The sequence below is a fragment of the Lissotriton vulgaris genome, chromosome 3_1 (genome assembly GCF_964263255.1).
Source record: "Lissotriton vulgaris chromosome 3_1, aLisVul1.2, whole genome shotgun sequence".
Classification (NCBI taxonomy): domain Eukaryota; kingdom Metazoa; phylum Chordata; class Amphibia; order Caudata; family Salamandridae; genus Lissotriton; species Lissotriton vulgaris.
This window is the reverse complement of record NC_141689.1, coordinates 1,068,997,668-1,069,024,831: the sequence shown is the minus strand read 5'-3', so window position 1 is coordinate 1,069,024,831 and position 27,164 is coordinate 1,068,997,668. Positions and strand designations below refer to the sequence as shown.

The 27,164-nt window shown below is 47.4% G+C and overlaps 1 protein-coding gene across 2 annotated transcripts in view; it reads right to left on the bottom strand.

Annotated features, from left to right (window-relative positions):
- Positions 1-27,164, bottom strand: part of LOC147727410 (prostaglandin reductase 1-like) — a 437,573-nt gene that overhangs the window by 2,378 nt on the left and 408,031 nt on the right. For both annotated transcript variants that reach the window (XM_086961489.1, XM_086961490.1), the window contains one exon: positions 12,771-12,889. In XM_086961489.1, coding sequence (XP_086817615.1) covers positions 12,771-12,889 — 119 coding nt within the window. The remainder of the gene's footprint in view (positions 1-12,770; positions 12,890-27,164) is intronic.

Below are 27,164 nucleotides of genomic sequence, written 5' to 3'. Positions count from 1 at the left end.
GAGCGCCCCCCCCCTTTTTTGAGCACCCAGAAGGACCCCTGTATACCTGCTAGACACCAGTGATTGGAGTGGCGAAGCCCTCAAGGCGGGGCGCACGGTGGGCCCAGCGGGGACTGTAAAGCGTAGCCGCATAGCGTGGGCGCCCCAGCCCAGAGGAGCCAGCAGAGCCCCCAAGACCCTTGCTGCGGAGGCCCGCATCGCATCTTCTGAAGAGCGGGCTGGTCGCTGAGACCTACCCTGGGTAGAGACCCTCAGTATATCATAAAATAGCCTTCCATTCGACACCTTCTTCAGCACAGAAATGACTACGGCTCGGGGGAAGAAAGACCACACCCTTAAGGACATGCTCCTTAAGACGACTAGTGTCCCGGGTGGAGAGACGCCCTCAGTGGCGCCCGATTGGCCCGTCAGCTCGGAGACACCAGCTGAACCAACCACACCTGACACCCTAATCCTGTTCCGCCGCGGGCAGACCCGTTTGAAGCGAAGGGATAATTAGGGTTGCTCAATATTCGATCAGGTCACTTAGCCGCCATCTTAGGTGTGGCGTGACTGGTGAGACGCGCTCTAGTTGTCGCGACTTCCGCCCTACGAGCCCCATTAGCCTATTTAGACAGCACTCGGCTGACGGCTCGGGACTAAGACGGAGTAAGCAGAGCGGCCAGCGCTTCTAAACACTGCGACTCATTTTAAATGTAAATGTAAATCGTGATTACAATGTTTTTACTTGTTCGTATTCTTAACCTGCACATGCTGTCACTTTGAATTGTAACCGCGCTACCACCCTGATAAATGTAAATAGAACACATCTTGCGCACAATTGACTTAATAATTGTACGTTTACCCACCTGACACCCTAATGCCTGTTCCGCCACGGGAAGTCCCGTTTGAAGTGGAGGGATAATTAAGGTTGCTCAATATTCGATCAGGTCACTTAGCCGCCATCTTAGGTGTGGCGTGACTGGTGAGACGCGCTCTAGTTGTCGCGACTTCCGCCCTACGAGCCCCACGAGCCTATTTAGCCCTATGCTCTACCGGACGCGCAGCGGGCGCGCCGACAGCGCGCCGAAGGCGCGCCTAAGGCAAGCCCGACTGCGCCCGTCCGCGCCAGACCAGCGCCCAGTGCCACCACCCCTGTCCAATTCCCACCGGCTCATGGGAAACATGGTTACTCTAGAGAAACACTTCTTAACCTGAGATGCAATGAATGCCAACATGTAGCACAACCCTCAGTAAGAGGTATGCCGTATATCAGCAAATGTCAATCTTGGGGCTATACAATACCTTACCCCTCACTTAGCGGGCTCAATTCTCTACCCATGGCTACCTCTCCCTACCCTCACACTCAGCCGACGCACTGCCGCTTTAAACCTAACAGCAAATCTCTAAAAAACATACTCCTAAATGTCAGGTCAATGCCTAAGCACAAACATGAAATCGAATCCTTCATTGTGGACAACGAGGTCGATTTGGCCTTCCTAATGGAAAGATGGGCTACAAACTCTTCTGGGCCAGACTGGAACACCGCAGTACCCACAGACTACTCCGTAGCACATGTAGACAGACAAGGAACCACTGGTGAAGGTGTAGCTATCATTCACCGATCAATTTTTAAAGTACATATTCTCCATCAACGAGGACTAGAATCAGAGGCCATATCCTTTTCGGTCAAATATAACAACCAACTAATATTTACCGGCCTTCTGCTATACCGTCCCCCAGGACCCAGAGGTCCTTTTACCAACGCTCTTTTAACCTTTTTCGGGTCCACATCTGATCATCCCACCTTCACAGTATTGGGAGATTTTAACTTTCACCTCGAAGATAACAACTCAAATGATACTACCACCCTAACAGACAACTTCCGTAGCTACGGACTAACCCAACTAAGGACAGGACCCACTCACACAGCAGGTCACAATCTGGATTCCATTTTCACTAATAACCGCCACATCAAGGTCACTTCCACCACACCTCTCCCTTGGTCCAATCACGCTGCCATTAACTTCACCCTGGCAATCGCATTTTCTAATGCAAGGAGAAAGGACCTTGTACTCCCGACTAAATCCCGTCCATGGTAAAAACTAGAAGCTACTTCCCTATCAAATATTCTTAGCAGGGACGTACCTACCGCCGTTAGTACAGACAGCAATGATTGAGCCCACAAATTTAACACCTGGCTCTCACAAGCAATGGACAAGTTAGTCCCGGAAGAAGTAAAAAAACTCAAGATCCGTTCTGCAACCTCACAATGGTACACTCCAGAGGTTAAACTGATAAAATTGAAATGCAGGAGGGCCGAGAGACTTTTGCGAAACGATTATAACCCCCAATCCAGAAAGGACTATACGGCTGCCCTACATGAATACAAGCTTGCCATAGAGCAAGCTAAGACCATATTCTACACAAAGAAAATTCAAGAGTCCTCAAACTCCTCAAAGGAACTGTTCAAGATCATCTCTCATTTAGCTAAAAGCCCTAGAGAAACCACATTCAAGCCTCACCAAGAATTTGTGGAAAACATAGCACAATTCTTTCAACAGAAAGTTCAGACAGTCTATAATGACCTTCGATCGCTACCCCCGTGCGAAGCGGTCCCCCATGAAACAGATTCACAGGCACCAATTCCGGAACTCCCCAGATTCTCCCAGCTCAGCTGTGACCAAGTCGCCACGATGCTCCTTCAGACTAAGTCTGGCTCGCCGCTGGACCCATGCCCCCCTCATGTCCTACATCTGGTCCCTGAAATCATCAGTCAAGCCCTAACCCCCCTCCTAAATACTGCAATAAACTCCGGACAATTCCCCAGCAGTTGGAGGAAGGCGTGTATCAGGCCCATCCTCAAAAAGGAGACCCTCGACCCCAAGGAAGCTAAGCATTACCGCCCTATATCATGCCTGCCCCTCCCGGCCAAAATTCTTGAAAAAGCAATGAATCAGGAGCTAACAAAACACCTTGAGGACAACCATCTATTAGACCCCACGCAGCATGGCTTTAGGGCCTGTCACTCAACAGAAACTGCTCTGATCATTGCATCTGATGACATTCGTCAATCCATGGACAAAGGAGGCAGAGTCGCTCTGATCTTATTAGATTTGACAGCGGCGTTTGACACCGTGAAACACGAGGTCCTCTTAAGCAGACTAACAACGTTGGGCATCTCCCACACCGCCCTAAAACTGCTCCAGACCTGTCTGCAGGCACGCATTCACCAAATCCACTGGGATGGGCTCCTCTCCGAGGAATTCCTTCTACCATGCGGAGTCCCCCAAGGGTCGGCTCTGTCACCAACCCTTTTTAATCTTTATGTTACACCCCTAGCTGCACTGATAAAATCCCATGGCCTACATTTAGTTTCGTACACTGACGACACCCAACTGGTGGTCTCACTGGCGCAGACAGTAGAAGCCACTGCCACCAGTTTCAGAAACTGTCTGTCAGACGTAAAGGCATGGATGAACGCCCACTTCCTCAAACTTAACACCGAAAACACGGAGGTGATTGAGTTTGGCCAAAAACCCTCCATTTGGAACGATCTCTGGTGGCCTTCAGAAGCCGGCGTATGCCCAACCCCGGCCAACAAGGTCAGAAACCTTGGTTTCATAATGGACAAGGACCTCTCCTGCACAGCCCAAATCAACCAGGTCACTTCGTCCTGTTTCTTCACACTGAAGGTCCTTCGAAAAATCCTGCCTTACATCCCTTTCGCCTTGAGGAAAACAGTAGTGGGAGCTCTGATTATGTCTAGGGTAGACTACTGTAATGCCCTATACATAGGTGCCGGCGAAAAACAACTTAACCGACTCCAGTCCATCCAAAACGCAGCGGCGAGAAATCTGCTTTACCTCCCCAAACGACACCCCACCTCTAAAGCAATAAGCGAACTCCATTGGCTTCCAGTCAGGAGAAGAATCCAATTCAAGGTCATGTGCCTGGCCTACAAATCCCTCTATGGGCAGACCTCTAAACAGCTCTCCAATCTCCTCTCCCCTATGTACCTGAGCGCTCACTCAGATCAAGTTCCCAAAATCTACTTCACATCCCTAGGACTAAGAGAGTCCGTTGGGGCGGCAAATCCTTCTCTCATCAAGTCCCAAAGCTCTGGAACAGTCTACCAGCCTCAGTACGTTCCGAAAAGAGCATAGCTAAGTTTAGAAAGGCGATGAAGACCTGGCTCTTTGTGCTACCCTAACTCTGCCACCTCTATCTCTCCGTCTTACAGCTCCAAGACACCTCGGCATAAGAGCGCTCTAAAAATAATTCAGTCAGTCAGTCAGACATCCATATCTGGAGTCGCTGTTTGCCTCCCTACGAGAGGATCTACAATCTTTTCGGAGGGAAATCACACAGGAATTAAAAGAAAACTGGCGCGATCTAGACAGGCTAGGTGAAGGACATTAGAAGACCACAAAACAGGCAGGGAGGAAGAGATAGAACAACTCCAACAAGAAAACCTCTGCCTTAGAGATCAACACCTGGACCTGCAAGCCAATACAGAAGACCTGGTGAACAGATCGCACTGGAATAACATCCACATACGTGGAGTCCCTTCCGGAAGTAAGGGATCTGACATCATCTCCTATGATCAGGACTTATTCAGACACATTCTAGAGGCTTCCCCAGAGACAATAATCAAGCTCGATAGAACAAACAGGGTGGCCCCCAAACGCTCGCCTAAAGCCCCGCCATCGGATATCCTTACGTGCATTCCCAATGAAAGAAAACATCCTCCAGAAAGCCAGAAGTCACGATCACCTCCAATATCAGGGGTACCACCCAGTCCTGTACCAAGATTTGGCAGCATCTACTCTTCAGAAGTGGAAGGACTTCCACTTCATCACTGCGCACCTCTGTGCGTCGGGGTGAGCTACTCGTGGGGACACCTCTTTCGCCTGATCTTTCGCCGGGATGGGAGGTTGCATCAGCTCAGATCGTTGGAAGAGGCGCAACACAAGCTTGGCTTGAACAGAGACTTGCATGAGTCGGAGAGGGGTGATGGAGGAGAGCCAAATGGAGCAAGCGGCACCGGGCGGGTCAGTGCTGGGGGCTCCCCGGGAGGACTTCCTTTGGACCTTGAAACAATAGCAAGGGAGAAACACAAGATCTGACACTCCCTGATCACATCTGGGCACCTGAGGTTTCCCCTTGGTCCTTCACCCTTGCACCACTTTTTCTGTGCTTGCCCCATCTCTGCCTGATGGCACTACTTGGACACAAAGCGCTTGGTCTGGGGGGTGAAGGGTAAGCCTCACCATGACCTCCACTCGCAATCAAATGTACTCTCCTGCAATGGAGCTGTTGTTTTTCAATGTTAATTTTTATTTTATATTGTCGTTACTTGTTATGGGTTTAGATACCTTAATGTTTTTCTTTTTGTTTGGACCTGGGAGCCACAGATGCAAGCCCTTGACCTTATCCCGCCCGTGCACACAGCACCTTAAATTCCGCTCCCGTAAGCCTTTCTGTTGGGTGCATGGTGGCCTCTACACAGCTTTTTTCCTTACTACCCAATGCCAGATCAACTGAAGGTCCTTACACTTAACGTTAAAGGCCTCAACCACCCCCTGAAACGAAGGTCTCTCCTATCATACCTCAAACACTCTGGGGCCCACATTTGCCTGTTACAGTAGACACATCTATTGCCAAAGGGCGAGCACAGACTGCGCACCAGGCACTTCCCACATCAATACTTTTCATCATTTCAGAATAAGACAACAGAGGTGGCCATTCTGATCTCCCGATACTTTAAGGGAAAAGAACTATCTAAAGAGGCCAAATTGAAGGGGAGGCTATTGGCATATTCATTTCAAATGGGCTCCAGAACTCTTACAGTAGCAATGGCATACAGACTAATAAGAAGGGGCAGGAGAAGTTTCTAAGACAGGCGGTCATGGATACATTGAGCACCCTAAACAACACAGTCCTGGTGAGGGGGGTCTAAACCTAGTTTTTGACAACACCATGGACAGATCTGCCCAGAGATAGGGTCAGGTAGGCGCTTTGTCAAAGACGGGACTACAACGGCTACAGAGGATGTGCCTAATTGACATGTGGAGGAACACACATGCACACACCCAAGATTACACATTTTATTCATATGCGCATAGAACATACACTAGGTTGGACTACCACCTGTACACACGAGAACTGCTTCCTGGTGTACACAGTGTCACCATTGAACCTCGAACCCTGTCAGATCACGAGGCAGTGGTAGTCACTATTGAGATCCCGCACACTGGCTCCATCCCTAGAACATGGTGCCTGAGAGATACCCTCCTGCAGCCCCCTACAAGGTCATTAATGACTATCTGGCCGTCAATGACAATTCTGATTCTCCTGTCTCTATTATATGGGACGCATTAAAAATCGTGGTAAGAGGGGAACTGATCGCCATATCATCAGCAGAAAATAAAGAACGCAAAGCCAAGAGGGAAGTCCTCTCCCTTCAAGTGGCTGAACTTGAACGCATTCATACAAGGACTAGGGCCCCCAGGGTATGGAGGCAACTGGAGGCCGCCAGGACCCAACTGGCCGGCATTGATACGGACAGGGCAGAGTATGCCGCACTCCGTTTAAAGCACCGATACTACGTAGGCGGAGACAAGGCCGGGCGACTCTTGGCCAATAGGCCGGGGATTCAATGGCAGGAATATCAGATCCAGGAGATCCGTGACGCTGATGGCCAGACATGAATCGCAGACCTCCACATAGCAGAGACATTTAGGGACTATTATCAGGACCATACACTGCCAAAACCTTCAGCCAGAGGGGATAGCAGCTTACTTACAGGAAGTGCACACATCCACCCTGACCCCAGAACAGAGGGAGGAGCTGGACCACCCCGTCAGAATTGAGGAGGTTATCTCCTGTATATCTTGCCTAAAGCTGGCTAGATCTCCGGGTCCGGATGGCTTTCCCCCCTTTTTCACAAAATGTTTTGCTCAAGCTTAGCACCCCTTCTGGTTCAATTCTTTAACGCATTGCGTAGTTCTACATCCCTCCCTCCATTGATGAAGATGTCCTCTATAGCTGTGATCCCCAAACCGGGGAAGGATACCACCCAATGTTCCTCATATTGGCCAATTTTTCTCTTAACACCATAACGGTGGCTGCGATTTTGCGGAAGTGCGGCACTTCTGCAAAACGGACGGGCCCGCGTCGGCCATTGGCTGATGGCAGCACTGGGGAGGTAGTGCTGCCGGCAGCCGCACGGAACGGGTTAAACGTGGATTTTAAAATCTTTACAGTTATCTTGGCTGCCTGCCTCAACCCCTTGCTACCGGGTCTCTTTGACCCAGATCAAGCAGGCTTTGTCTCGCAAAGCATTTGGCGACAACACACGAAGGGTCTTACACCTCAGCGACAAAGCTCTGAGGCAAGGACAGGAATGCTATTATCGGTCATCGCCGATAAGGCGTTCAACAAGGTCCACTGGCCATACTTAGAGGCATAGGTTTGGAATAGGTGAGAGATTCTGAAAGTGGATTTCCAGGGCATACGAGCAACCAACCGCAGTAATTCGGGTAAACGGATACTCCTCTTCTCCACTCACGATCAATAGGGGCACCATACTTTACCCCAGTACATACTGATCCTGGGCTCCACCGGTGGAACCAGCCAGGATGCAGATCAGTGGGACACCTATTGATGCAGAGGGCCTCATTCCATTTGACTATCTTCGCCAAGAACACAACTTCCCAGAAAGTGAACGTTGGCACTACACCCAAATCTGCCATTGGATATGGCACTCGACAAACCACCCTGGAGCGCAACAACACCTCACTCCATATGAATGTTGGTTACTTTCCAGCACGACGGACACACAACTCATTACACATTTGTATAAATTGTTGGCCCCTGAAAACACACTAACGAAATTTTCAGGCCAAAAGTGATGGGAACCCGAGATAGGACGGGAACTATCCTCAAAAGAATGGGAGCATTTTTATTACATCATACGGCACACATCCCGTAATACCTCAGGCATCGAAACTGCCACCAAAATTGTAACATACTGGTACCTCACTCTGGCCCGACTGCATACAGTCGCACCATCAAAATCATCCGAATGCTGGTGCCAATGTGGAGCCGAAGCACACTTCTCCATATCCAATGGGAGTGTCCGAAGCTAGTTACATACACTTAGAAACAGAAATCCCCCGGTTCCCAGCATATGTGCTATTGGGCCTTCCTAACACACTTACCTTCCCACTAAAGTCCTGCAGGGGAAGACGGATTGGACTATCGCTACTGGCTGCCCTCCAAAATATATTGATGCACTGGGGCTCGGTACACATCCCCACACACCAGGGATAGCTCCGCAGACTATGGCACATAATGGGGATTGAACACATTACCCTCACACTGAGGAACCAGGGCTCTACGTTCCCTAAGCTTTGGAGGCCCTTTCTATCCCTGTTCGCAATGGAATTCTGAGAGCTTACATGCCCCAAGTATTTACGCCTACTCCGCTTAATGGATGTTACGAATACATCAACACATGGTCAATACATTGGGGTTGGTGAGAGGATAGGGGCACCTCTTACCGCTTAAGCAGGTCACCTTGGTCCAGGGTAGGTGGGGGGGGGGTTGTGGGGTTACTATATAATTGTATTCATTGCAAATGGTGGCTTGCCATCAGCCATTTTCACACTTGTTTATTGGGAAATTACAATAAAGAAATTGAAACCATAAATTCATCATCTGACCCAGAGACATGCTGAAAAGTCACTAAGTAGCCCACGGCAGAGTCAATACAGAGGGCAGATCCAGCTAATGGCCAAAATAAATGTTGAATATACAGGGTGCTAGAGATGAGCCTCTGGGAAAGCTATATATTACTGTAATTAAAGAAGATGTAAAAGACCCAAGCCCAACAGTGAGTGAGTCCTTCTAGGAATGAAGTTAATCACTTTGGTACAAAATCTGGCACTTTTACTACCAACTTCAGGTGGTTGAGAAGCACACTTCAGGTGCTATTTTCCTCGCACCTCACACCACTTCACACTCCTCCCCCCTAAAGCAATCAGCTTCTCATTTTTTGTAAGAACATAAGTTTAGCTCAAGATATCAGTATGTTATTTTCATCAAGTGCATCAAGAATGCCCATGAAATGGGGAGGCAAACAGACATTCAGGCTACATCCTCAGCTGAGTGGACCCTAAAATAGGTGGAGAAGTAGATTTTTACCTAGGCAAGAATAAGTGTGAAGTGCACTCTGCCCGCATCCCCTGTACCTAAGGGACATTTCCCTCTTTCCCTTTGGTTTCTGTACGAAGGATGATAATCTGAGAAGTAGTCCAGGATGCAGCCTTATTTTGCTTCCTGATACATACTGACTGATGTTAGAGCAACTTAGCCTTGATGATGCATGGGTCCTCAAGTGCTGATAAAAAGCCAGAGACCAACATTAGCTTCACTTAATAGCAGATACATGTAGATAGACAAGGGCTTAATGTTAAGGAGCTATAAATAAACAACAAACATTTTACCCCCTATTACATCATTTTAACCTACAAATCTGATTCCACACCCTAGGATTTGTATTAGGCCTCCTGAGGGTATATGCCATTTCTAAATCAGCTCAGTATTTGAAACCATGATTCCCAAGGAGGTACAAGGAATTCCTCAGTTAGGATTGTAGTTGGATTGGAGTTTATATTCTGTTTCCTCTTGAGACCAAATTTAGTAACTACTGGGCTTTATATTGGTGCAAACTCTGCATCAATGTCTCATGCAGGTGGAAGATGTAATGAAACATGTGGAGATGTTTTCGTGTTTTAATCAAATTTGCTCTCCAGAATGCTAACCAGGGAAATGTTGCCATAGATTTCTGGAGTCGGACGAATATACCAAATATATAGTGTGTATTCATAGGGAATGGAGGCCCTGATTTATATATTGGAAGTAAGCATACTCGACCGCAAAACCGACGGAGTATCCTTACCACCAATGTAATGGTCCGCGTCTGCCCGCTAAATGTAGACGAGGGCAGACCATAGTTTGGCAATGGCGGAGACTACTCTGCCTCCATTGTGGCCAAACTTTTCCGACGGCCAGACAGAGTGAGGCCGATGGAGAATTGGCTATGTCAGGTCACCCAAGATGGACGGACATAATGCTGTTTTTTACAGCCCATCACCAACAGGAACACCCTAGCGGAAGGGGCAGTAAAATACTAAAAATGTCCCCAACACCGTGGGAGATGAATACAATGCCGAGGAGGGCATTGCTTTATTTTGTTTTTTTTTTAAAAATCCCACTTTGGGGGTTTTGTTTTTGAAAATAAAAACGTTTTGAAACTTTACTATACGCTGCGTCATGTTTGATAGACCATATGGCAAATTTCCAATACATTGTCAGGAACCGCTGGACGGTTACTCTGTTAGAGTGACGGAGTAATTTACTCTTTCACCCTGACAGAGTAAACTCTGTCCACCAAATAATAAATCAGCCTCCTAGTCTGCACAACCAATTATGTATTATAAGCACAGATCACTACATTGTGGCAGAATCAATGTTGATGAGCTGTGCTTCTTAAAACAAATATTGACACATATCAATCTTTTATGGAAAGTGTAAAAACTGTATATTTTCTAATTTTGAATAATCTAAGAGATCTGGGGCCCGATGTAGGTAGCCCTTTACCGATCGGAATCGGCCGAAAATACCGATTTTCGGCCGTTTCCGATCGGTAAAGGGCTATCGAGATGTAGGGGCACATTTTCGGTAATTTTACCGAATCGTTATCATTACCGATTCGGTAAATTTACCGATTCGGTAATATTTACCGATTCGGTAATGATAACGATTCGGTAAAATTACCGAAAATGCAATGTAGGTAGCCAATGTTCCATCAGCACATGGCTTACAGAATCGGTATTTTACCATGGAATACAAATCCATGGTAAAATACCGATTCCTGTGTACATGCACATCTGTGCATGTACACATGTGCCATGTGACAGACAGACGTGCCCTTAGGGCATGTCTGTGTGCCACATTGCACACATGCCCGTTTTGGGGGTGCTAGAGGGTGTCAAAGTGACACCCCCTGCACCCTTGCCAAATTCGGTATTTACCGATTCGGTAAATACCGATTCGGTATTTGACTTTAATCCTATGGGCTTCAAAGGCCCATAGGATTCAATAGCAAATACAGATTCAGTATTTACCGAATCGGTAAATACCGAATTTGTAAGGAATCGGTAACGATTCCAGATGTTGGGACCTACATCCCATTTACCGATTTTGAAATACCGAATCGGTAAAATTCGGTATTTCAAATTCGGTAAATGGGATTTACCTACATCGGGCCCCAGGTGGTTTAAGCAAGACCTCAATTGCACTGTCTAGCTGGGTGGGAGAAAGTGCTGACATGACATTTGTCAGATTTTTACAAAACAATGGGGGAACCCAGTTTACCATAGGATCTGGGTATGAGTAATTACAAAACAAAATGGTCCCAATTGGAATTTTATATAACATAAAGTATCCAAGAAGTGACAGAAACGGAAATGAAGTAATTCACTGATTGTATTAATATGAATTTATTAATACATTGAATAGATAAGTTCATTAATAAATCAATTCAGATATATGCAATTCCCAATATAATGCAGTTGCTCCAAGGTGAATAAAGGTAAGTGTTGGATAGAGTGCTCGTGAATAGATAAGGAAAGTTGGAAAATTGAGGTTACAATATGTACTGTATTTACAATTGGTTACACGTACAACCTGTCTGCATATAATTTATACATGTAGAAAATACACCAAGCACAGATGCAATACATGCGTAAAGGTCTTGGAAACGTGGATAAGTATCAGCACAGGTTGATATAATAGGGAAATGTTGACGTTTCGATCCGAGAATGATGGAAGAGTCAATTATCCCTCAGGACGAGGTCTTGATTAGAACAGGGGAGCAATCTTATGATGCAGCCATCATCAATTAATCAGTGGGGCCTACAGCGTGGGTCTAGCCAGCCTATACACAGAGGAAGGACAGGGGCCTCTTCAGTGTGTATATGTGTTTTGTAGCAATCAACTATATTATTATGCAGGATATGCAAAAATGTCATTCCTGTTTATTCCATGTTTATTCCTGTTTTAACAAGATCATAAAGTCATTAATTGGAATGGTTTAGTATAACTGGTTTCATGTTATATGTGTACCAGTCAATGATATTGGTTTGTACTGTCTAATATACAGGTCTCACTGCCTGATTTTTCATGTAAAGCGTGATCTTCTGAAGGGCAATATTTAGATTAGGGATCTTTTTGATCGATCCTGACGAATGCCAATGACCCAGATGGGCAATATGGCATTAACATGTTTACCAATTGCAACATTTGAGACTATTGCTTCCTTTGCAAATCCATTGCAGTTTCAACCTTACTGAAATCTATCACCAGGCCCTTTCTTAACACCTATCTCCAGAGACCCTACTACAGGTCGTCTTTTTATCAACAACAAAAAACAAAAAGATCTTTAAACAGCTCCAACTGCAGTGACCATTTAGTATTGCAGTCCTCGCCCAACATGGAGTATGATCTGAAGAAGCAAATCTCCTTGGTGAGTGAGGGTTCTTACAACCTAAAAAGCAGACTTCTATGATTTAGAGTGAAATGATGTTCCCAAAAGTGTCTCTTATGAGACGTCACACCTTTATGTCTAGTTCATTTGGTCAGGTAGGATGTGTGGTGGACTGTATTAACTCCTCCCCTCCCTCTGTTTGATTGTTTGAGGGCAAACAGCAGGGCATTCTTACCTCTAAAATCCAGGCCATCAGCTGCTTCAAACCTTCCTCATATCGGTTTTGCCAGCGAAATACAATGAACCCTTCCATACAGAGTTCATTCATGATTAATGGAAACTGCACAAACGGGCCTGCATTGGAACAAAGCACACAAAACCTCCGATGAACAAATCTTCTTCGTTGACCAACTGCAAGCTCTTTGGCAAAATGTTTCTAAATGTCAAGTTGTACACTACTGGCAGAACACACTAGCTTAAAAAGAACAAAAAATGAAAAAGCCAATAGCTCTACGTTTACTGTAACAACATATGGAAACAAAAGCATGTGCAGAGGTGATATTTTGGTTTGATAATACTTTAAAGCCAGATCGACTGGCCTCGCGAATGCTTGAAGATAGTAATGGTATTAGGGGTAGTGATGGTAGAGGTTTTTGCTGGTGGTTTTCATGGAACAATGGCAGTAAAAAAAAAAATTTTGTGTGTAAAATGCATGTACGAGGCAAAGAAGGGTTGTGACAATAAGGGGCTTATTTTGATGTCAGGCGGAATTCCTTCCGCAGACACCGACTTGGTCCAGGAAACGACCGACACTCTGTCGGCTGTCCCGACCGACTCATTTCAATGCGACCGAACACTGTTCGGCCGCATGCTCCCTGTCCTCAATGGGAGCTCCTGTTACGGCCATAAACCGGCCGTAACACAAGCTCCCATTGAGGAAAGGGAGGTGCAGTTCATAACTCCACCCCACGACAGGCACCTACAAGGTTCAGGGATCAATAGGGGGCTCCATATGTGCCCCCTTGGCCTCCGACCAGAGGCCGTGCACCAAAGAGGGCCCCTAACTGTTACTGTTGAGTGTACGTTTTAGGTGTAAAATAGACCTTCCTGCATATCAATGCAATCACTGCACAGGAGGCAGAATGTTACAACAAGCAGCAAATAACACGAGCTAAGAGACACATACAGGTGGAAATAGCATTTGCTCACAGCAGGTGGTAATTCAAGTCAATTATCAAAAGTGCACCCAAAACATGCGTTCATTTAAACTCTTATGTATGCCCATTGACATACCAATATCCCAATCTGATGAAAAAAGACAAGAAAAAACATATAAATACATTTGACAGAATTACGTGCACATGCCAAAACAAAATATTGTCACATTATGAGTAACTGGGAAACACCGAGCATACCCAGGTACAAAAAATGATATAAAATGCATATCAGACCCCATATTACTCACCTTGGTACCAGCACCAGAGAGTGAGAGCTCATTGATCAGAATACAATGCTGAATGTCATATAAATTCCGATATTGCACCCTAAAGTGTGCCAATGGTAGGTGAAGGCTACCAGCACCAAGGTCCGGCACCCCACAGAAAGTGGTGATGTCCCAGTCTCATCCCAAGAACCATTGACTGCCTGAAAAGGGCAGAATCATTCATCCTCCCAACATATTGACTGGACATGCAGAATACCAAATATCCACTGAATGCCTTGGTGAACATATTTTAGCCAGAGTTTGGCTTTTGTACTGTCACCCTCAACCCATTTCATAAAGCTATAGGCTGTGCTCCATTCACTTGCCATAGTATGGTTCCATTACTGCCAACAAAAGACATGTGACAAAGAATTGAAAGGCTATGATTGTGCATTTGTGAATGTTTTTCAAGCTTACAATATTAGAAACGTGACCCTGGAAATAACAATGATCACATTTTTATTTTGCCTTCTGCATGTATATACAGAATACTGTTGTTAATTTTCACGGGCCCTGAAAGTAACACAATAATGGTAAATCGCTTAGCAAAAAGCATGGCCAGTCACCAACCATAAACTGTGCAAACTAAATTGAGGATATTGGCCAAATGCAATGGCCATAAGTTGCCTCACGTACAAGTGTGTGTGTGTGTGTGTGGTTGTGTGTGTGCGTGCGTGCGTGCATGTGTGTGTGAGGGTGTGTGTGTGTGTCTGTGTCCTCCTCCACTATCTGGAGAAGCCAGCATTGCACTTCAAAGGCGGTGCCGCCTTTGAAGCAAGCTTCCCGCTCTAGAAGAGCATTCCGGCCTGGAGGAGGTGCGCAGCACCTCCACCCAGAGCAGGCTTTGTTTTGGGCCTCTGAGAGTGCAGGATCACACCCAATGAGGTCAGAACCATGTCTGGTGGTGACAGGTTGGCTAGGAGTAGTCAGACACCACACCAGCGTTTGGTAGGTTTTCAGGGGAACCTCTAAAGGGTCTTCTGTGTGCATTTAATAATACATCTAACACATACATACATGCAGTTGCAAAAGCAAAATATTTCCTCACATTCCTTTAAACTGCCTGGAAGTTAGAATTAGTCAGCTAGCCTTAATCCATTGCCTGAATGGCTCAAATCTGCTGTTAAGTATTTGGTTCGTAAAATTCATAAAATAAGCAGGCAGAAACTGCAAACAAAGGATTGACTCTAATGCACATTTTTGAAGGTTTTCACTAAGTGAACAACAAAATAAGATTAGTTGTTCAACACACATGTCAAGGTCTGCCATTGTGCCTTTAAATTTTTGCATAGCTAGTGACGTTTTGCACCTTATTTAGTTAATAAATATCTAATTTTTACATACTGTTGGAAACTATTTTGCAGATTGGAAGCTAGCTTATTTTTCTTTGTCTAAGCAGTGCCTGAATAATGATTTTTGCTTTTTGTTATTTGTTATTTTTAAGTTGTATTGATTGATTGTCGTGCTCAATTGCCTTTTATGTGTATCTTAATAAAGTGCTAATTCTACCTACAATGAAATTTTTTACATTGTAAAGGTGTTTGTTAACCATGCAACAGTATCACAGCCTTGAGGATCCCTTTGATAGCAAAACATTTACGACTCAATCAATAGTGAGTATTTGACAAGAGCTTTCAACTGGGGATGAAACCACTCCGACCTGGGTGAATCAAAGAACTGGTACGGGAAATTATCTAATTTACCACAATACATGCAATGATACAATAATAAGTGTTTAGTAAAGTCATTGGCCCAAATAAGGGGCCTTTTAGGATTGCAAATTAGGATGTGACCGCCACCCTGGCGGTCACATCCTGTATGTTTAACATTGCAGCGGGTGCTGCTTGAAGCAATGTTAAAAATGCAAGCAGTGCATTTGCATGCACAAAGCGGCAGGCACCGCGCGGTGCCTGCCGCTTTATGCATGCAAATGCAGCGAGGTACCATAGGTACCCCCCATGTGCACGCCCCCCCCCCTTCACCCTGGGGGCCCGCAACGGGTCCCCAAAGAAAAGTTTGTATGCCTTTCCACGGCGGAAATGCCGCCGTAGAAAGGCATAGGATCGCTGACATCCTAATATGGCTGGAGGTGTCTGATAGACACCGCCAGCCATGTTAGAGCTTTTCCGGCGCGGTCGGAAGGCAACCGCGGGGGAAAAGCGGCGGACGGAAAAAAGATCCCCCCGCCATCCTAATCTGGCGGGGGGTCTTTTTTCAGTCCGCAGCAGTTGATCCGCATCCTCCGGGCCGGCGGTGGCTTCCGCCGGCCCAGAGGATGCGGATTAACCGCAATCATAATTGGCCCCTAAGTTAGATTCCCTGGCCAGCTTACAGGTTGTAAGAAAAATGTCTAAAAACTCCTAGAAAAAGGATGAGTGTACTCTGCTTTTGGTTAATAAATATCTGAACGTTATGTAAAGTTGTGGAAGCTCAAGGTTGGAAATTATTTTTAGAATTTTACTGGGAATCCATCTTGCTTGGCCACTTTTCAGTTCAGGGACTGGCTAATCCACTCTGTCTCTCTGTAACTTCAGACAGAAAGGCTTGTTGACTAACTGCAGAGGTAAACTACACTAGGGACTTACAAACAGATTTAGAGCAGTCATGCATCTCACTACGGGCCTGATGCAGGTAATAGTGAAATAACGAATTCTAAATACTGAATTTTACCGATTCGGTATTTAGAAATCGGTATTTCAGATGTAGGTAAGAATTCGGTAAAAATACCGAATTCTTAATATTCGTTATTACTGAATTGGTAATTGAGATTCGGTAATAACAAATACTTACCCATTCATTCCTATGGGCTTGGAGGCCCATAGGAATGAATGTGAAGACATTCAGTATTACCGATTTGGTATTACCGAATCAGTAATACCGGGAGGTATTTCAAGGGTGCCAGGGTGTCCATAGGACACCCTGTTGCACCCCTGAAATGTGCATGTGTGCACATGTGGCACACATGCATGCCCTTTACCGATTCCTTAATACCGAATCCTTCCCTTAATCACGAATGCCTAAATACCGGTCGGTAACAGCGAAATTTACTGAATTTCACCCTTACCGACCGGTATTTGGGCCACCTACATCGGGCCCCAGGTTTTGATGAAATGTAACATGAATGCCATAATTTGCCCACATTGGGTGAATTTAACCTTGGCTTCGCTATATGGCTTCAACATCAGTTGAGCCATCAAGCTTGAAAAGAAACTGTGAAGTAAATTTCAAAGTATTTATTAATCTGTAGCGACTCTATATTGTCCTAGGTTAGGGGCATTGTCTTCCCATCCCATGGCTTGACCAAGGGTGGAGGGTATTCTAAAAGCAAAACTAAACAGTGTTGTGGTAACTGTCATCTATTATAGTCCTCCCTTGTCTCCAAATTTTGCGAGCCATGGTGAATCATGGCTCTGATGGCTATCGTAGTCAATCTTCATCCTCAATTTTTGAGTTATGAAGAAGGCTCGTAACAGATGAAGCTGTTCCAGTGCTTAGTTATTCTCAACGAGGCATTACTCCTCCCCAGACAACACTATTTAATGGGTCATGGAATGCCTCTACTCCTGACCACAATCCTAGTGTTGTGTTTTACTTTGACTAACAGCTGCCCCAAGGCCTGAGCAGTTGACAGTGTTTCGAGGCTTACTTGAAAATCAATGAACGTGATGTTAAAGGTACAACATTGCAAGGTGTCCCGTAAAAGAAATACTAACATGTTACAATGTCTGGCAGACCAGGTTGACTTCTCCCACAACCAAACATTTCCATACCAGAACCATACTGACATGTTAGGAATGTCTATGACAAAGCAAAAGCTAGTATCCTACTTCCAAATCCATGCTCCATTTTTTCCTGGTCATTAAATATAAGTATATTCAATCATTTAAAGCTAAATATTAAATGGCTATTAATTGTATTAGTCATTCTACACTCCTCATTACATCTGGGTCAGGAGTGTCCCCTCATTATTTCATGGCCTCCAAGTTTGCTGATAGCCTGGGATGCTCGTACACGGTGGTATTTCAAGAGTGACACTGAACATCCTCATAGCGGAACCATACTGACATTTTAGCATCCTCACAGTAAAGGAGAATTACATAAGGAATCAGTGTTAACTCACCCAATTCCTGAAGCAATTATTTGACAGAAAATATCAGCAGCTTCCAGGTGGTGTATCGCTGAGAGTACTGTAATCATGCTTTTCTAGATCCTGATTTGGTCAGTAAATCCTGCTACTATCAAAATCAGGAATTACCATCCATTTGGACTGAGGGCTTAAGTATTCAGCTTCCTCATCATTCTTTTTCATGCTCAAGAAAGGAGATGAGCTTCAGATCTTTATAGACCTTTATTTTGTGACTCGTTCATGTTATACAAGATAACTTTGGTCCTTGACACCTTCTGTAGAACCAAGGCACCAACTTTTAGGCCAGGGGCCCCTATTAGCTACCATAACATTTTGTTCACAATGGAAAGCAGGATGCTGGAGCAGCAACCAGCTGAGCACGTCCTCAGAGGCCCACACGCCAAGGAGGACTGTGGTACGTAGCATCCTCTCTGGCTTTGGGCAGGGGACAGAGTTAGGAAGAATAAACCGTACATTTCCTAATCTTCAGTAAAACAGAGGGCATGGCAATCCAGTCACCTGCCATTGGATCAGATAGGAAGGCCAGCAAATAACACACTTATGAAAAATGACATCCTCCTAATGCGGGAGGAACCAAGATGGCGGATTGAAGCCACAGTGAGGAGGAGGCAATAGGTGGAGGCTCCCGTAAACCCCAGCCATGAGATGAAAAGCTTCGCTATTCTTCTTTTGAAAATCGGAATGCTGTTAGCCACAGAGAAGGAAAAAGATGCTTAATTAAGTATAACGAGTCTCCGTGTACCTGGTCTCTGGACAAAATTAAGAATATTGAATGCTCCGGACCTTGGAAGGACGATACTTACGCTGGCTGGAAGCCTAGAAGGCAGCTTGTCCCCGTCCAAGTTTTTGCTGCTGGCTTAGAGAGGCGGGTCTCGCACGGCTTGCAGCTGCTGTGAATCAAAGCTGGGAACGGAGCAAGGGAGAGCCGCGGCTGCCGTGTTCAGAGTCTGGATGGACTCAGTATTGGAGGATGGCTCCTAAACTGAATACTCGAACTGTTCGCGCTGGGAGAACAACTAAGGCGGATTCACCTGCGATGGTCCCGAAGGTAATGGCTGGGGGCTTGGTAGCGGCTGAGGCAGAAACCGCGGGTGAACCCAGAGGAACTGGAGATTCTATGGCGGGGGGTAAACATCTGATAAGACCCCCCCTGTTTGTAGCCAGTGCAATGTTAGACCCTAATGCCTGCCTGAATGCTACCTGTTAGACCTGACATCATGGGCCTGAGTCTCTCCTCCATTTTTTCTGTTTGCCTCCTCTGTTTACAATGTTTTTGCTGGTATATTGCTTTGGGCACTGTGCCACTGCTGATCAGTGCCACAGTGCAAGTGCTCCCTATGTTAAATTAATATTGATTGGATTCCATGTTTGGCTTATTTGGTTTACTTTCAGTCCCTAGTATAGTGCACCAGGAGTGCCAGGGCTTGTAAATACAAATGCTGCTAGTGGGCTTGCAGCACGTATTGTTCCACCCACAGAAGCAGCCTGGTAAAATGTGTCTAAAGGTCTGCCATTGCTAGACCTACGTGCAGTCTGGTACTGTCACGCAGACTGCGCAAGTACACCTACTTGCCAGTCCCCAAACCTTCCCTTAACATCATGTTAGTCACCCCTATGGTAGGCCCGAGGGCAGGGTGCATTGTAAGCATAAGGTAGGACAAGCCCGGATGTGTGTGGCATGTCCTAATAGTGAATTACAGCCATATTCATTTTTCACTATTGTAAGGTTACCTGCTCTCCCTAAGTTAGAATGGACTGCCAGGGTTATTAAGAGCTATCATCCTAGCTGGCTCGGGGAGCATGGTACAATGTCGAGTTTGGTATCCCTGAACTCAGGGTTAAATAACGCATCTGTTTGGGTGGATGGTTTTTGGACTCTGGTTTGAAAATAGCACTTTTAGAAAGTGGCTATTTTCTTGTCTGACTATTACCGGTCTCTGCTGGTTTGGTGTGTGTGACAGGGGCTGGGTGGCTCCAGAGGTCTGAATGAGTCAGTATGGGGTGAGTGAGGCATTTGCATTGAGAGTAGGGGAAGAGTAGCTCCTGATAGCCTGCACTGCCTGACACAATGCTGGCTCCACCTCCTGCCGGGCGACTGATGGCTCTGCTCCTGCCAGTGACAATGCTGGCTCCACCCCCTGCTGGGCGGATGAGGACTCTGCCCTGCACAGTGAATAGGCCAGGTGCCTCGGCCTGGCTACACCCACAACAAACCCAGGAGGACTGGAATTCCCCTGCATGGACAAAGGGATCAAAGCAGAAAAGGGGTATAAGAGAAGAACCCCTGAACCAAAGAATTTAGATCACTTCTGACAAGGAACCCTGAACCAAGGACAAGAAGCCTGCTGATCCAAGGACTTGCCTACCCCTTCTGCCAGAGTGCTGTTTGCTGGGGGGAATCCTGCAGTAACTTCTTTATTTTTGCCAAGGAACCAGGAGAGAGGAACTGAGTGTGTACTCTCAAACTTTGCCAAGGAAATCTCTATGGGCTGGAAGAGTGCCAGCCTCCTGTTGAAGTCACAGGGCTAAAGGACTTCACCATTTGCTGAAAGTGCTTGTTGCTGGAACCTGAAAGTCCAGCACCTCTGAAGAAACCAGCAATCTCAACGTCGACGAACGCCGCCGAATCCAGCTCGACATCATGAGTAACGGCTCCAGTGTCCCGCTTCTTCGACGCCGGACGCCGGGCCCGATCGACGCCAGTAGCGACGCCAGTGAGTAGCGAGTTCGGCTCCAGCTCCAAGTGACCCTGTGTCGACGCCGCCGCTGATCGCATCGAAGCCGCAGCCATTCTCGACGCTGTGAGAACTGCTCACTCTTGCAACATCGACCTCGACATTGACGACAACGCCGTATCTTGCTTCGCCTCGTGAGCGCTGCTCCTGCCTGACATCTGTCGACGCCGCTGCAGATCGCCCCGACTCCGAGGCCCGATCGACGCGGAAGACTCGACGCCGGGACACCTCGACGCTGTAGATCATCCTTTCTTCATTTTCCAAGGTACTGTTTTGTGGGGGTCTGTTTCGACTCCGGGCTCTTCGTAGCGCTCCTCGCGGTCGACGCCGAACCTTTGGATTAACTTTGCCTCAACGTCGTGTGACTCCTGTGGGGGTTACATTGTTGCCAAGAACTGTGATTTAAAGAAGAAGAGTTGCTTTTGTTACTAATGACTTTGTGCTAAGAAGAAACTACACTTGAACTATTATTTTTCCTTCCAAGAGTATTTATTAAGATTGTGGTATATTTTTGTCGTTATTTGGTCTTGTGCTAAGCCTTATATAAACATCCTTATATCCTTATTTTAATAATACTACTGTGTCGTGTCCATTTGTAGTGTACTCACTTTATTACTGCATATGGTCATAAATACTTAACGCACTACCTCTGAGATAAGCTTGTCTGCTTTGCCAAGCTATCAAGGGGGTGAGCAGGGGTTATCTAAGTGTGTGATCCCCTTGCCCTGACTAGAGGAGGTGAGTCCCTATTTGCCAGAAGTGTATACCTCTGCCAACTAGAGACAGCCAAGTCTAACATTGGTGGGTCAGCGGTGAGGATTTGAACTTTGCATTTATGACCCATGTGCAGTGATTAGTGTGCGCTACATAGTGAAAGAAGACCATAGTGCAGCCACAATCTAATCTTGGTAGGATATTCTATTTTTTGTTCTCCGCTTTCCTGAAGCCTGATTTTTTTTAAACACTGCCAGTTTTGACCATGATTGATGCCGGGGTTGTGGGTCGATTTGTGAATGAGGGGAGAGATACCCTGTTGGACATGCCTGTTGAGGATAGGATGTCTTATACTCATATGAAAGATGCTTTATTGTTAAGGTGTGGCCTAACCCCAGAAAAGTACAGACAAGCCTTTAGAGAATGTAAGAAATTGCCTGGTACTATGTGGGTTGAATATGTGTCATTTTTTTGCAGAGCCATGGATGGTTGGGTAAAGGGCAGCAAAGTGGAAAGTTATGATGCTCTTTATGATTTGTTTGCTTGGGAGCACTTGTCTAATAACTGTTTTCCAGAGCTGCGCCAATATCTTATTGATAGCAAGATATCTAACCCTAGAAAACTTGCTGAAGAGGCGGACCGCTGGGTCAGTACCAGGGTCCACAAGGGTCCAGTGGGAGACTCAGCCAAAGGTGGGCAGGGTCCCCAGCAGAAGAGTGGGGGGGACAATGGTAAACAGAGGGAGTTCCAGAAAGAGCCCCAAAGTAATCCCCAAGGGAACCAAGGAAAGGGTTCCCAGCCTCCCCCAGTGAAAAAGTCAGAGGCCCCGACAGGTAAACCTGTTCATTGGGGCCCGATGACCTGCTATGTTTGTAATCAGGTGGGACACCGCTATTATGATCCCCAGTGTCCCATGAAGAACTCTAATGCACCACCCCGAGCACCCCCGTCAGATGGCGAGGGTAGCCCTGGGAGGGGAGGAGATGGTTTTCCCTGGTGGGGAGGGTCCCGCAGAGATGTCCCTGGTCTCTTTAGGAGACATGGAAATGGTCCCTCCACCCCCGCTGCCTAGTAACACTAAGAAATATAGGCAGTGGGTGACCATTAATGGCCATAGGGTGGAAGCTCTCAGAGACACCAGAGCTAGTGTGACAGCTGTCAAGTGTCACTTGGTGTCCAGAGAGCAGGTGGTCCCCCATGCATTCTACCCTGTTGTAGCTGCTGACAACTCCCAGAGAGAGTGTGTGGTAGCTCAGGTTCCCTTTGAATGGGGGGAGTTTCAGGTACTCTTCAAGTTGCTGTGAGGCTCGCCATGCCTGTTGATTGTCTCCTGGGCAATGATTTGGAAGACTCCCCTTGGGCTCAGGTGGAGCGAAAGGCGCATTTGAGAATGTTGGGTGTGCCAGAGTGGGTGTGTGCAACCACTCGATCGATGACAGCAAGTAAGGGTGTTGATGGGGTCCCGGAGCCTGAAAGCATAGCCCAGGACCCAGCTGTAAAGAGAAGAGGCAGGGAGCGCGGGAAACCACCCCCCATAGTTCAGAGGAGGCAGACCTCGAGGGGGATGCCCTGGAACCTACAGGGGAACAAGTTGCTGAACTGGGAGACCTGCCCGAGCTGACCCACTGGCAGCAGGATGGTGGTCCCTCCAGGGAAACATTTTGTGCAGAACACAAAGTGCGCCCTTCTCTTGTGGGTATGAGGCAGCAGGCCTCAGCCCAAACGACAGGTGATCAGTCAGGATCACATTTGGTCTACTGGGAGAACGATCTCCTGTATAGCGAGCCTAAGGCTGCTGAGGCTGGGTCAGCCAGTGTGCTGGTGGTACCCCAGCGCTTCAGAGCCTTCCTACTGGGTTTGGCTCATGACGTTCCGTTAGCTGGACATCTGGGGCAGGACAAGACCTATGACAGGCTTGTCACCCATTTTTATTGGCCTCAGATGAGAAGGGATACAGATATCCATTGCAAAACCTGTCAAACTTGCCAGGCAAGTGGGAAAAGCGGAAGGAAGCAGAAGGCTCCCCTCCAACCTTTTCACGTCGTCAATCCCCTTTGACCGGGTGGGGATTGACATTGTTGGGCCCCTGGACCCCAGGACAGCCCTGCGCAACAGGTTCATCCTGGTCTTGGTGGACCATGCCACACGGTACCCGGAAGCCATCCCTCTCAGAACAGTGACGGCCCCGTGGTGGGACGGGCACTGATGTTTTTTTTTTCCCGCATGGCGTTCCCCAGAGAGGTGGTGTCAGACCGGGGAACCAACTTCATTTCCAATTATATGAAGTCTCTGTGGAAGGAGTGTGGGGTAACCTACAAGTTCACCACTCCTTACCACCCTCAAGGTAATGGGTTGGTTGAGAGATTCAACCGAACCCTTAAAGGCATGATTATGGGTCTTGAAGAACGAATGAGGCGTAAATGGGACGTCCTCTTGCCATGCCTACTGTTTGCTTACCGTGAGGTGCCACAGAAGTCTCTAGGGTTCAGCCCCTTTGAGCTTTTGTATGGACACCCGGTAAGAGGACCCTTGAGTCTGGTCAAAGAAGGCTGGGAGCAATCTCCCAGGAAACCTCCCCAGGATGTATACAGTTACATGCTGGCCTGTAGGAACCAGACTAGGCGCTTCAGAGATCTTGCTCAGGCAAATCTGGAGGCCAGCCAGGAAGAGATGAAGCGGTGGTACGACCGGAATGCCACTCTGGTAGAGCTCCTGCCTGGTCAGAAAGTTTGGATCATGTCCCCTGTGGAACCTTGTGCGCTCAAGGACAGGTGGACTGGAACATTTGAGGTTGTGGAGAAAAAGCGCGATGTCACCTACTTGGTGGACTTGAAGTCTCCCAGGAACCCCTTGAGGGTCCTGCATGTCAACCGTTTGAAGCCCCACTTAGAAAGGTCCGAAGTGGGCATGCTCCTAGCTACAGATGCTGGAATGGAGGAGGAGAGTGAGCCTCTTCCTGACCTCCTGTATGCAAAAGAGCAAGATGGGTCAGTGGAAGTTGTTGTCCTCTCTGACACACTGACCCCTGAGCAGCAGCAAGATTGTCGCCAACTGTTGGGACAATTCCCTGATCTGTTTTCCTTAATCCCTGGTGTCACTCAGTGGTGTGTCCATGATGTGGACACCGGGGACAGCACTCCTTTGAAGCACAAAGCCTACAGAGTGACTGATAAGGTCAGAGCTTACATCAAGGAGGAGATGTTAGCCTTAGGGTTGGTTGAGTCCTCTAGCAGTCCTTGGGCCAACCCAGTGGTCTTGGTCCCGAAGGCTATAGCGCATGGTGCTTCACCAGAACTTCGGTTCTGTGTGTATTACAGAGGACTCAATTCAGTCACCAAGACTGACACGCACCCCATCCCCAGATCTGATGAGCTCATAGATCGGTTAGGGGCTGCCCGGTACCTTAGTACGTTTGATCTGACGTCTGGGTACAGGCAGATCGCCTTGACTGATGGGGCAAAAGAGAGGTCTGCATTCTCCACAACAGATGGCCACTACCAGTTCTGGGTTATGCCCTTTGGGATGAAGAATGCCCCTGCCACCTTCCAGAGGTTGGTCAACCAGGTCTTGGCTGGACTGGAGGATTTCAGCGCCGCATACCTGGGCGACAGCAGTGTTCAGCGCCAGCTGGGAGGAACACTTGCGCCACCTCCAGGAAGTGTTGTTGGCCCTGCACAGAGCAGGCCTCACTATGAAAGCCAGTAAGTGTCAGATTGGGCAGGGTTCAGTGGTGTACTTGGGGCACCAAGTAGGGAGCGGCAAGGTGGCCCCCCTGCAACCCAAGATAGATACCATCTTGGCTTGGGCACCGCCCAAAACCCAAACTCAGGTGAGAGCCTTCTTAGGTCTCACGGGTTACTACAGGAGGTTTGTCAAGGAATATGGTAACATTGTGCATCCCTTGACTTCGCTGACTTCCAGGAAGCAGCCAAGAAATGTGATCTGGACTGACGCCTGTCAGACGGCCTTTGACACCCTGAAAACTGCAATGTGTACAGCACCCGTACTCCAGGCACCCGACTTTTCTAAAGAATTTGTTGTCCAGACGGACGCTTCAGAGCATGGCGTGGGGGCTGTTCTAGCTCAGGTGAATGAAGAGGGCCGAGACTTACCTGTAGCCTTCATTAGTAGGAGGTTACTTCCCAGGGAACAGAGGTGGAGTGCGATAGAGCGAGAAGCATTTGCTGTGGTCTGGGCGCTGAAGAAGCTAAGACCCTACCTGTTTGGGACTCACTTCCGGGTTCAGACAGACCACAGGCCTCTCAGATGGTTGATGCAGATGAGGGGTGAGAATCCAAAGCTGTTGTGGTGGTCCATTTCCCTACAGGGGATGGACTTCACGGTGGAACACCGCCCTGGTACAGATCACGCCAATGCTGATGGTCTGTCCAGATTTTTCCGCCTTAGTGATGAGGACTCCCTAGGTCAAGGGTAGTTCTCCCCACATTTCAGCTGGAGGGGACACGTGTTAGACCTGACATCATGGGCCTGAGTCTCTCCTCCATTTTTTCTGTTTGCCTCCTCTGTTTACGATGTTTTTGCTGGTATATTGCTTTGGGCACTGTGCCACTGCTGATCAGCGCCACAGTGCAAGTGCTCCCTATGTTAAATTAATATTGATTGGATTCCATGTTTGGCTTATTTGGTTTACTGTCAGTCCCTAGTATAGTGCACCAGGAGTGCCAGGGCTTGTAAATACAAATGCTGCTAGTGGGCTTGCAGCACGTATTGTGCCACCCACAGAAGCAGCCTGGTAAAATGTGTCTAAAGGTCTGCCATTGCTAGACCTACGTGCAGTCTGGTACTGCCACGCAGACTGCGCAAGTACACCTACTTGCCAGTCCCCAAACCTTCCCTTAACTTCATGTTAGTCACCCCTTTGGTAGGCCCGAGGGCAGGGTGCATTGTAAGCATAAGGTAGGACAAGCCCTGATGTGTGTGGCATGTCCTAATAGTGAATTACAGCCATATTCGTTTTTCACTATGGAAGGTTACCTGCTCTCCCTAAGTTAGAATGGGCTGCCAGGGTTATTAAGAGCTATAATCCTAGCTGGCTCGGGGAGCCTGGTACAATGTCGAGTTTGGTATCCCTGAACTCAGGGTTTAATAACGCATCCGTTTGGGTGGATGGTTTTTGGACTCTGGGTTTGAAAATAGAACTTTTAGAAAGTGGCTATTTTCTTGTCTGACTATTACTGGTCTCTGCTGGTTTGGTGTGTGTGTGACAGGGGCTGGGTGGCTCCAGAGGTCTGAATGAGTCAGTGTGGGGTGAGTGAGGCATTTGCATTGAGAGTAGGGGAAGAGTAGCTCCTGATAGCCTGCCCTGCCTGACACAATGCTGGCTCCACCTCCTGCCGGGCGACTGATGGCTCTGCTCCTGCCAGTGAGAATACTGGCTCCACCCCCTGCTGGGCGGCTGAGGACTCTGCCCTGCACAGTGAATAGGCCAGGTGCCTCGGCCTGGCTACACCCACAACAAACCCAGGATGAGGGGAATTCCCCTGCATGGACAAAGGGATCAAAGCAGAAAAGGGGTATAAGAGAAGGACC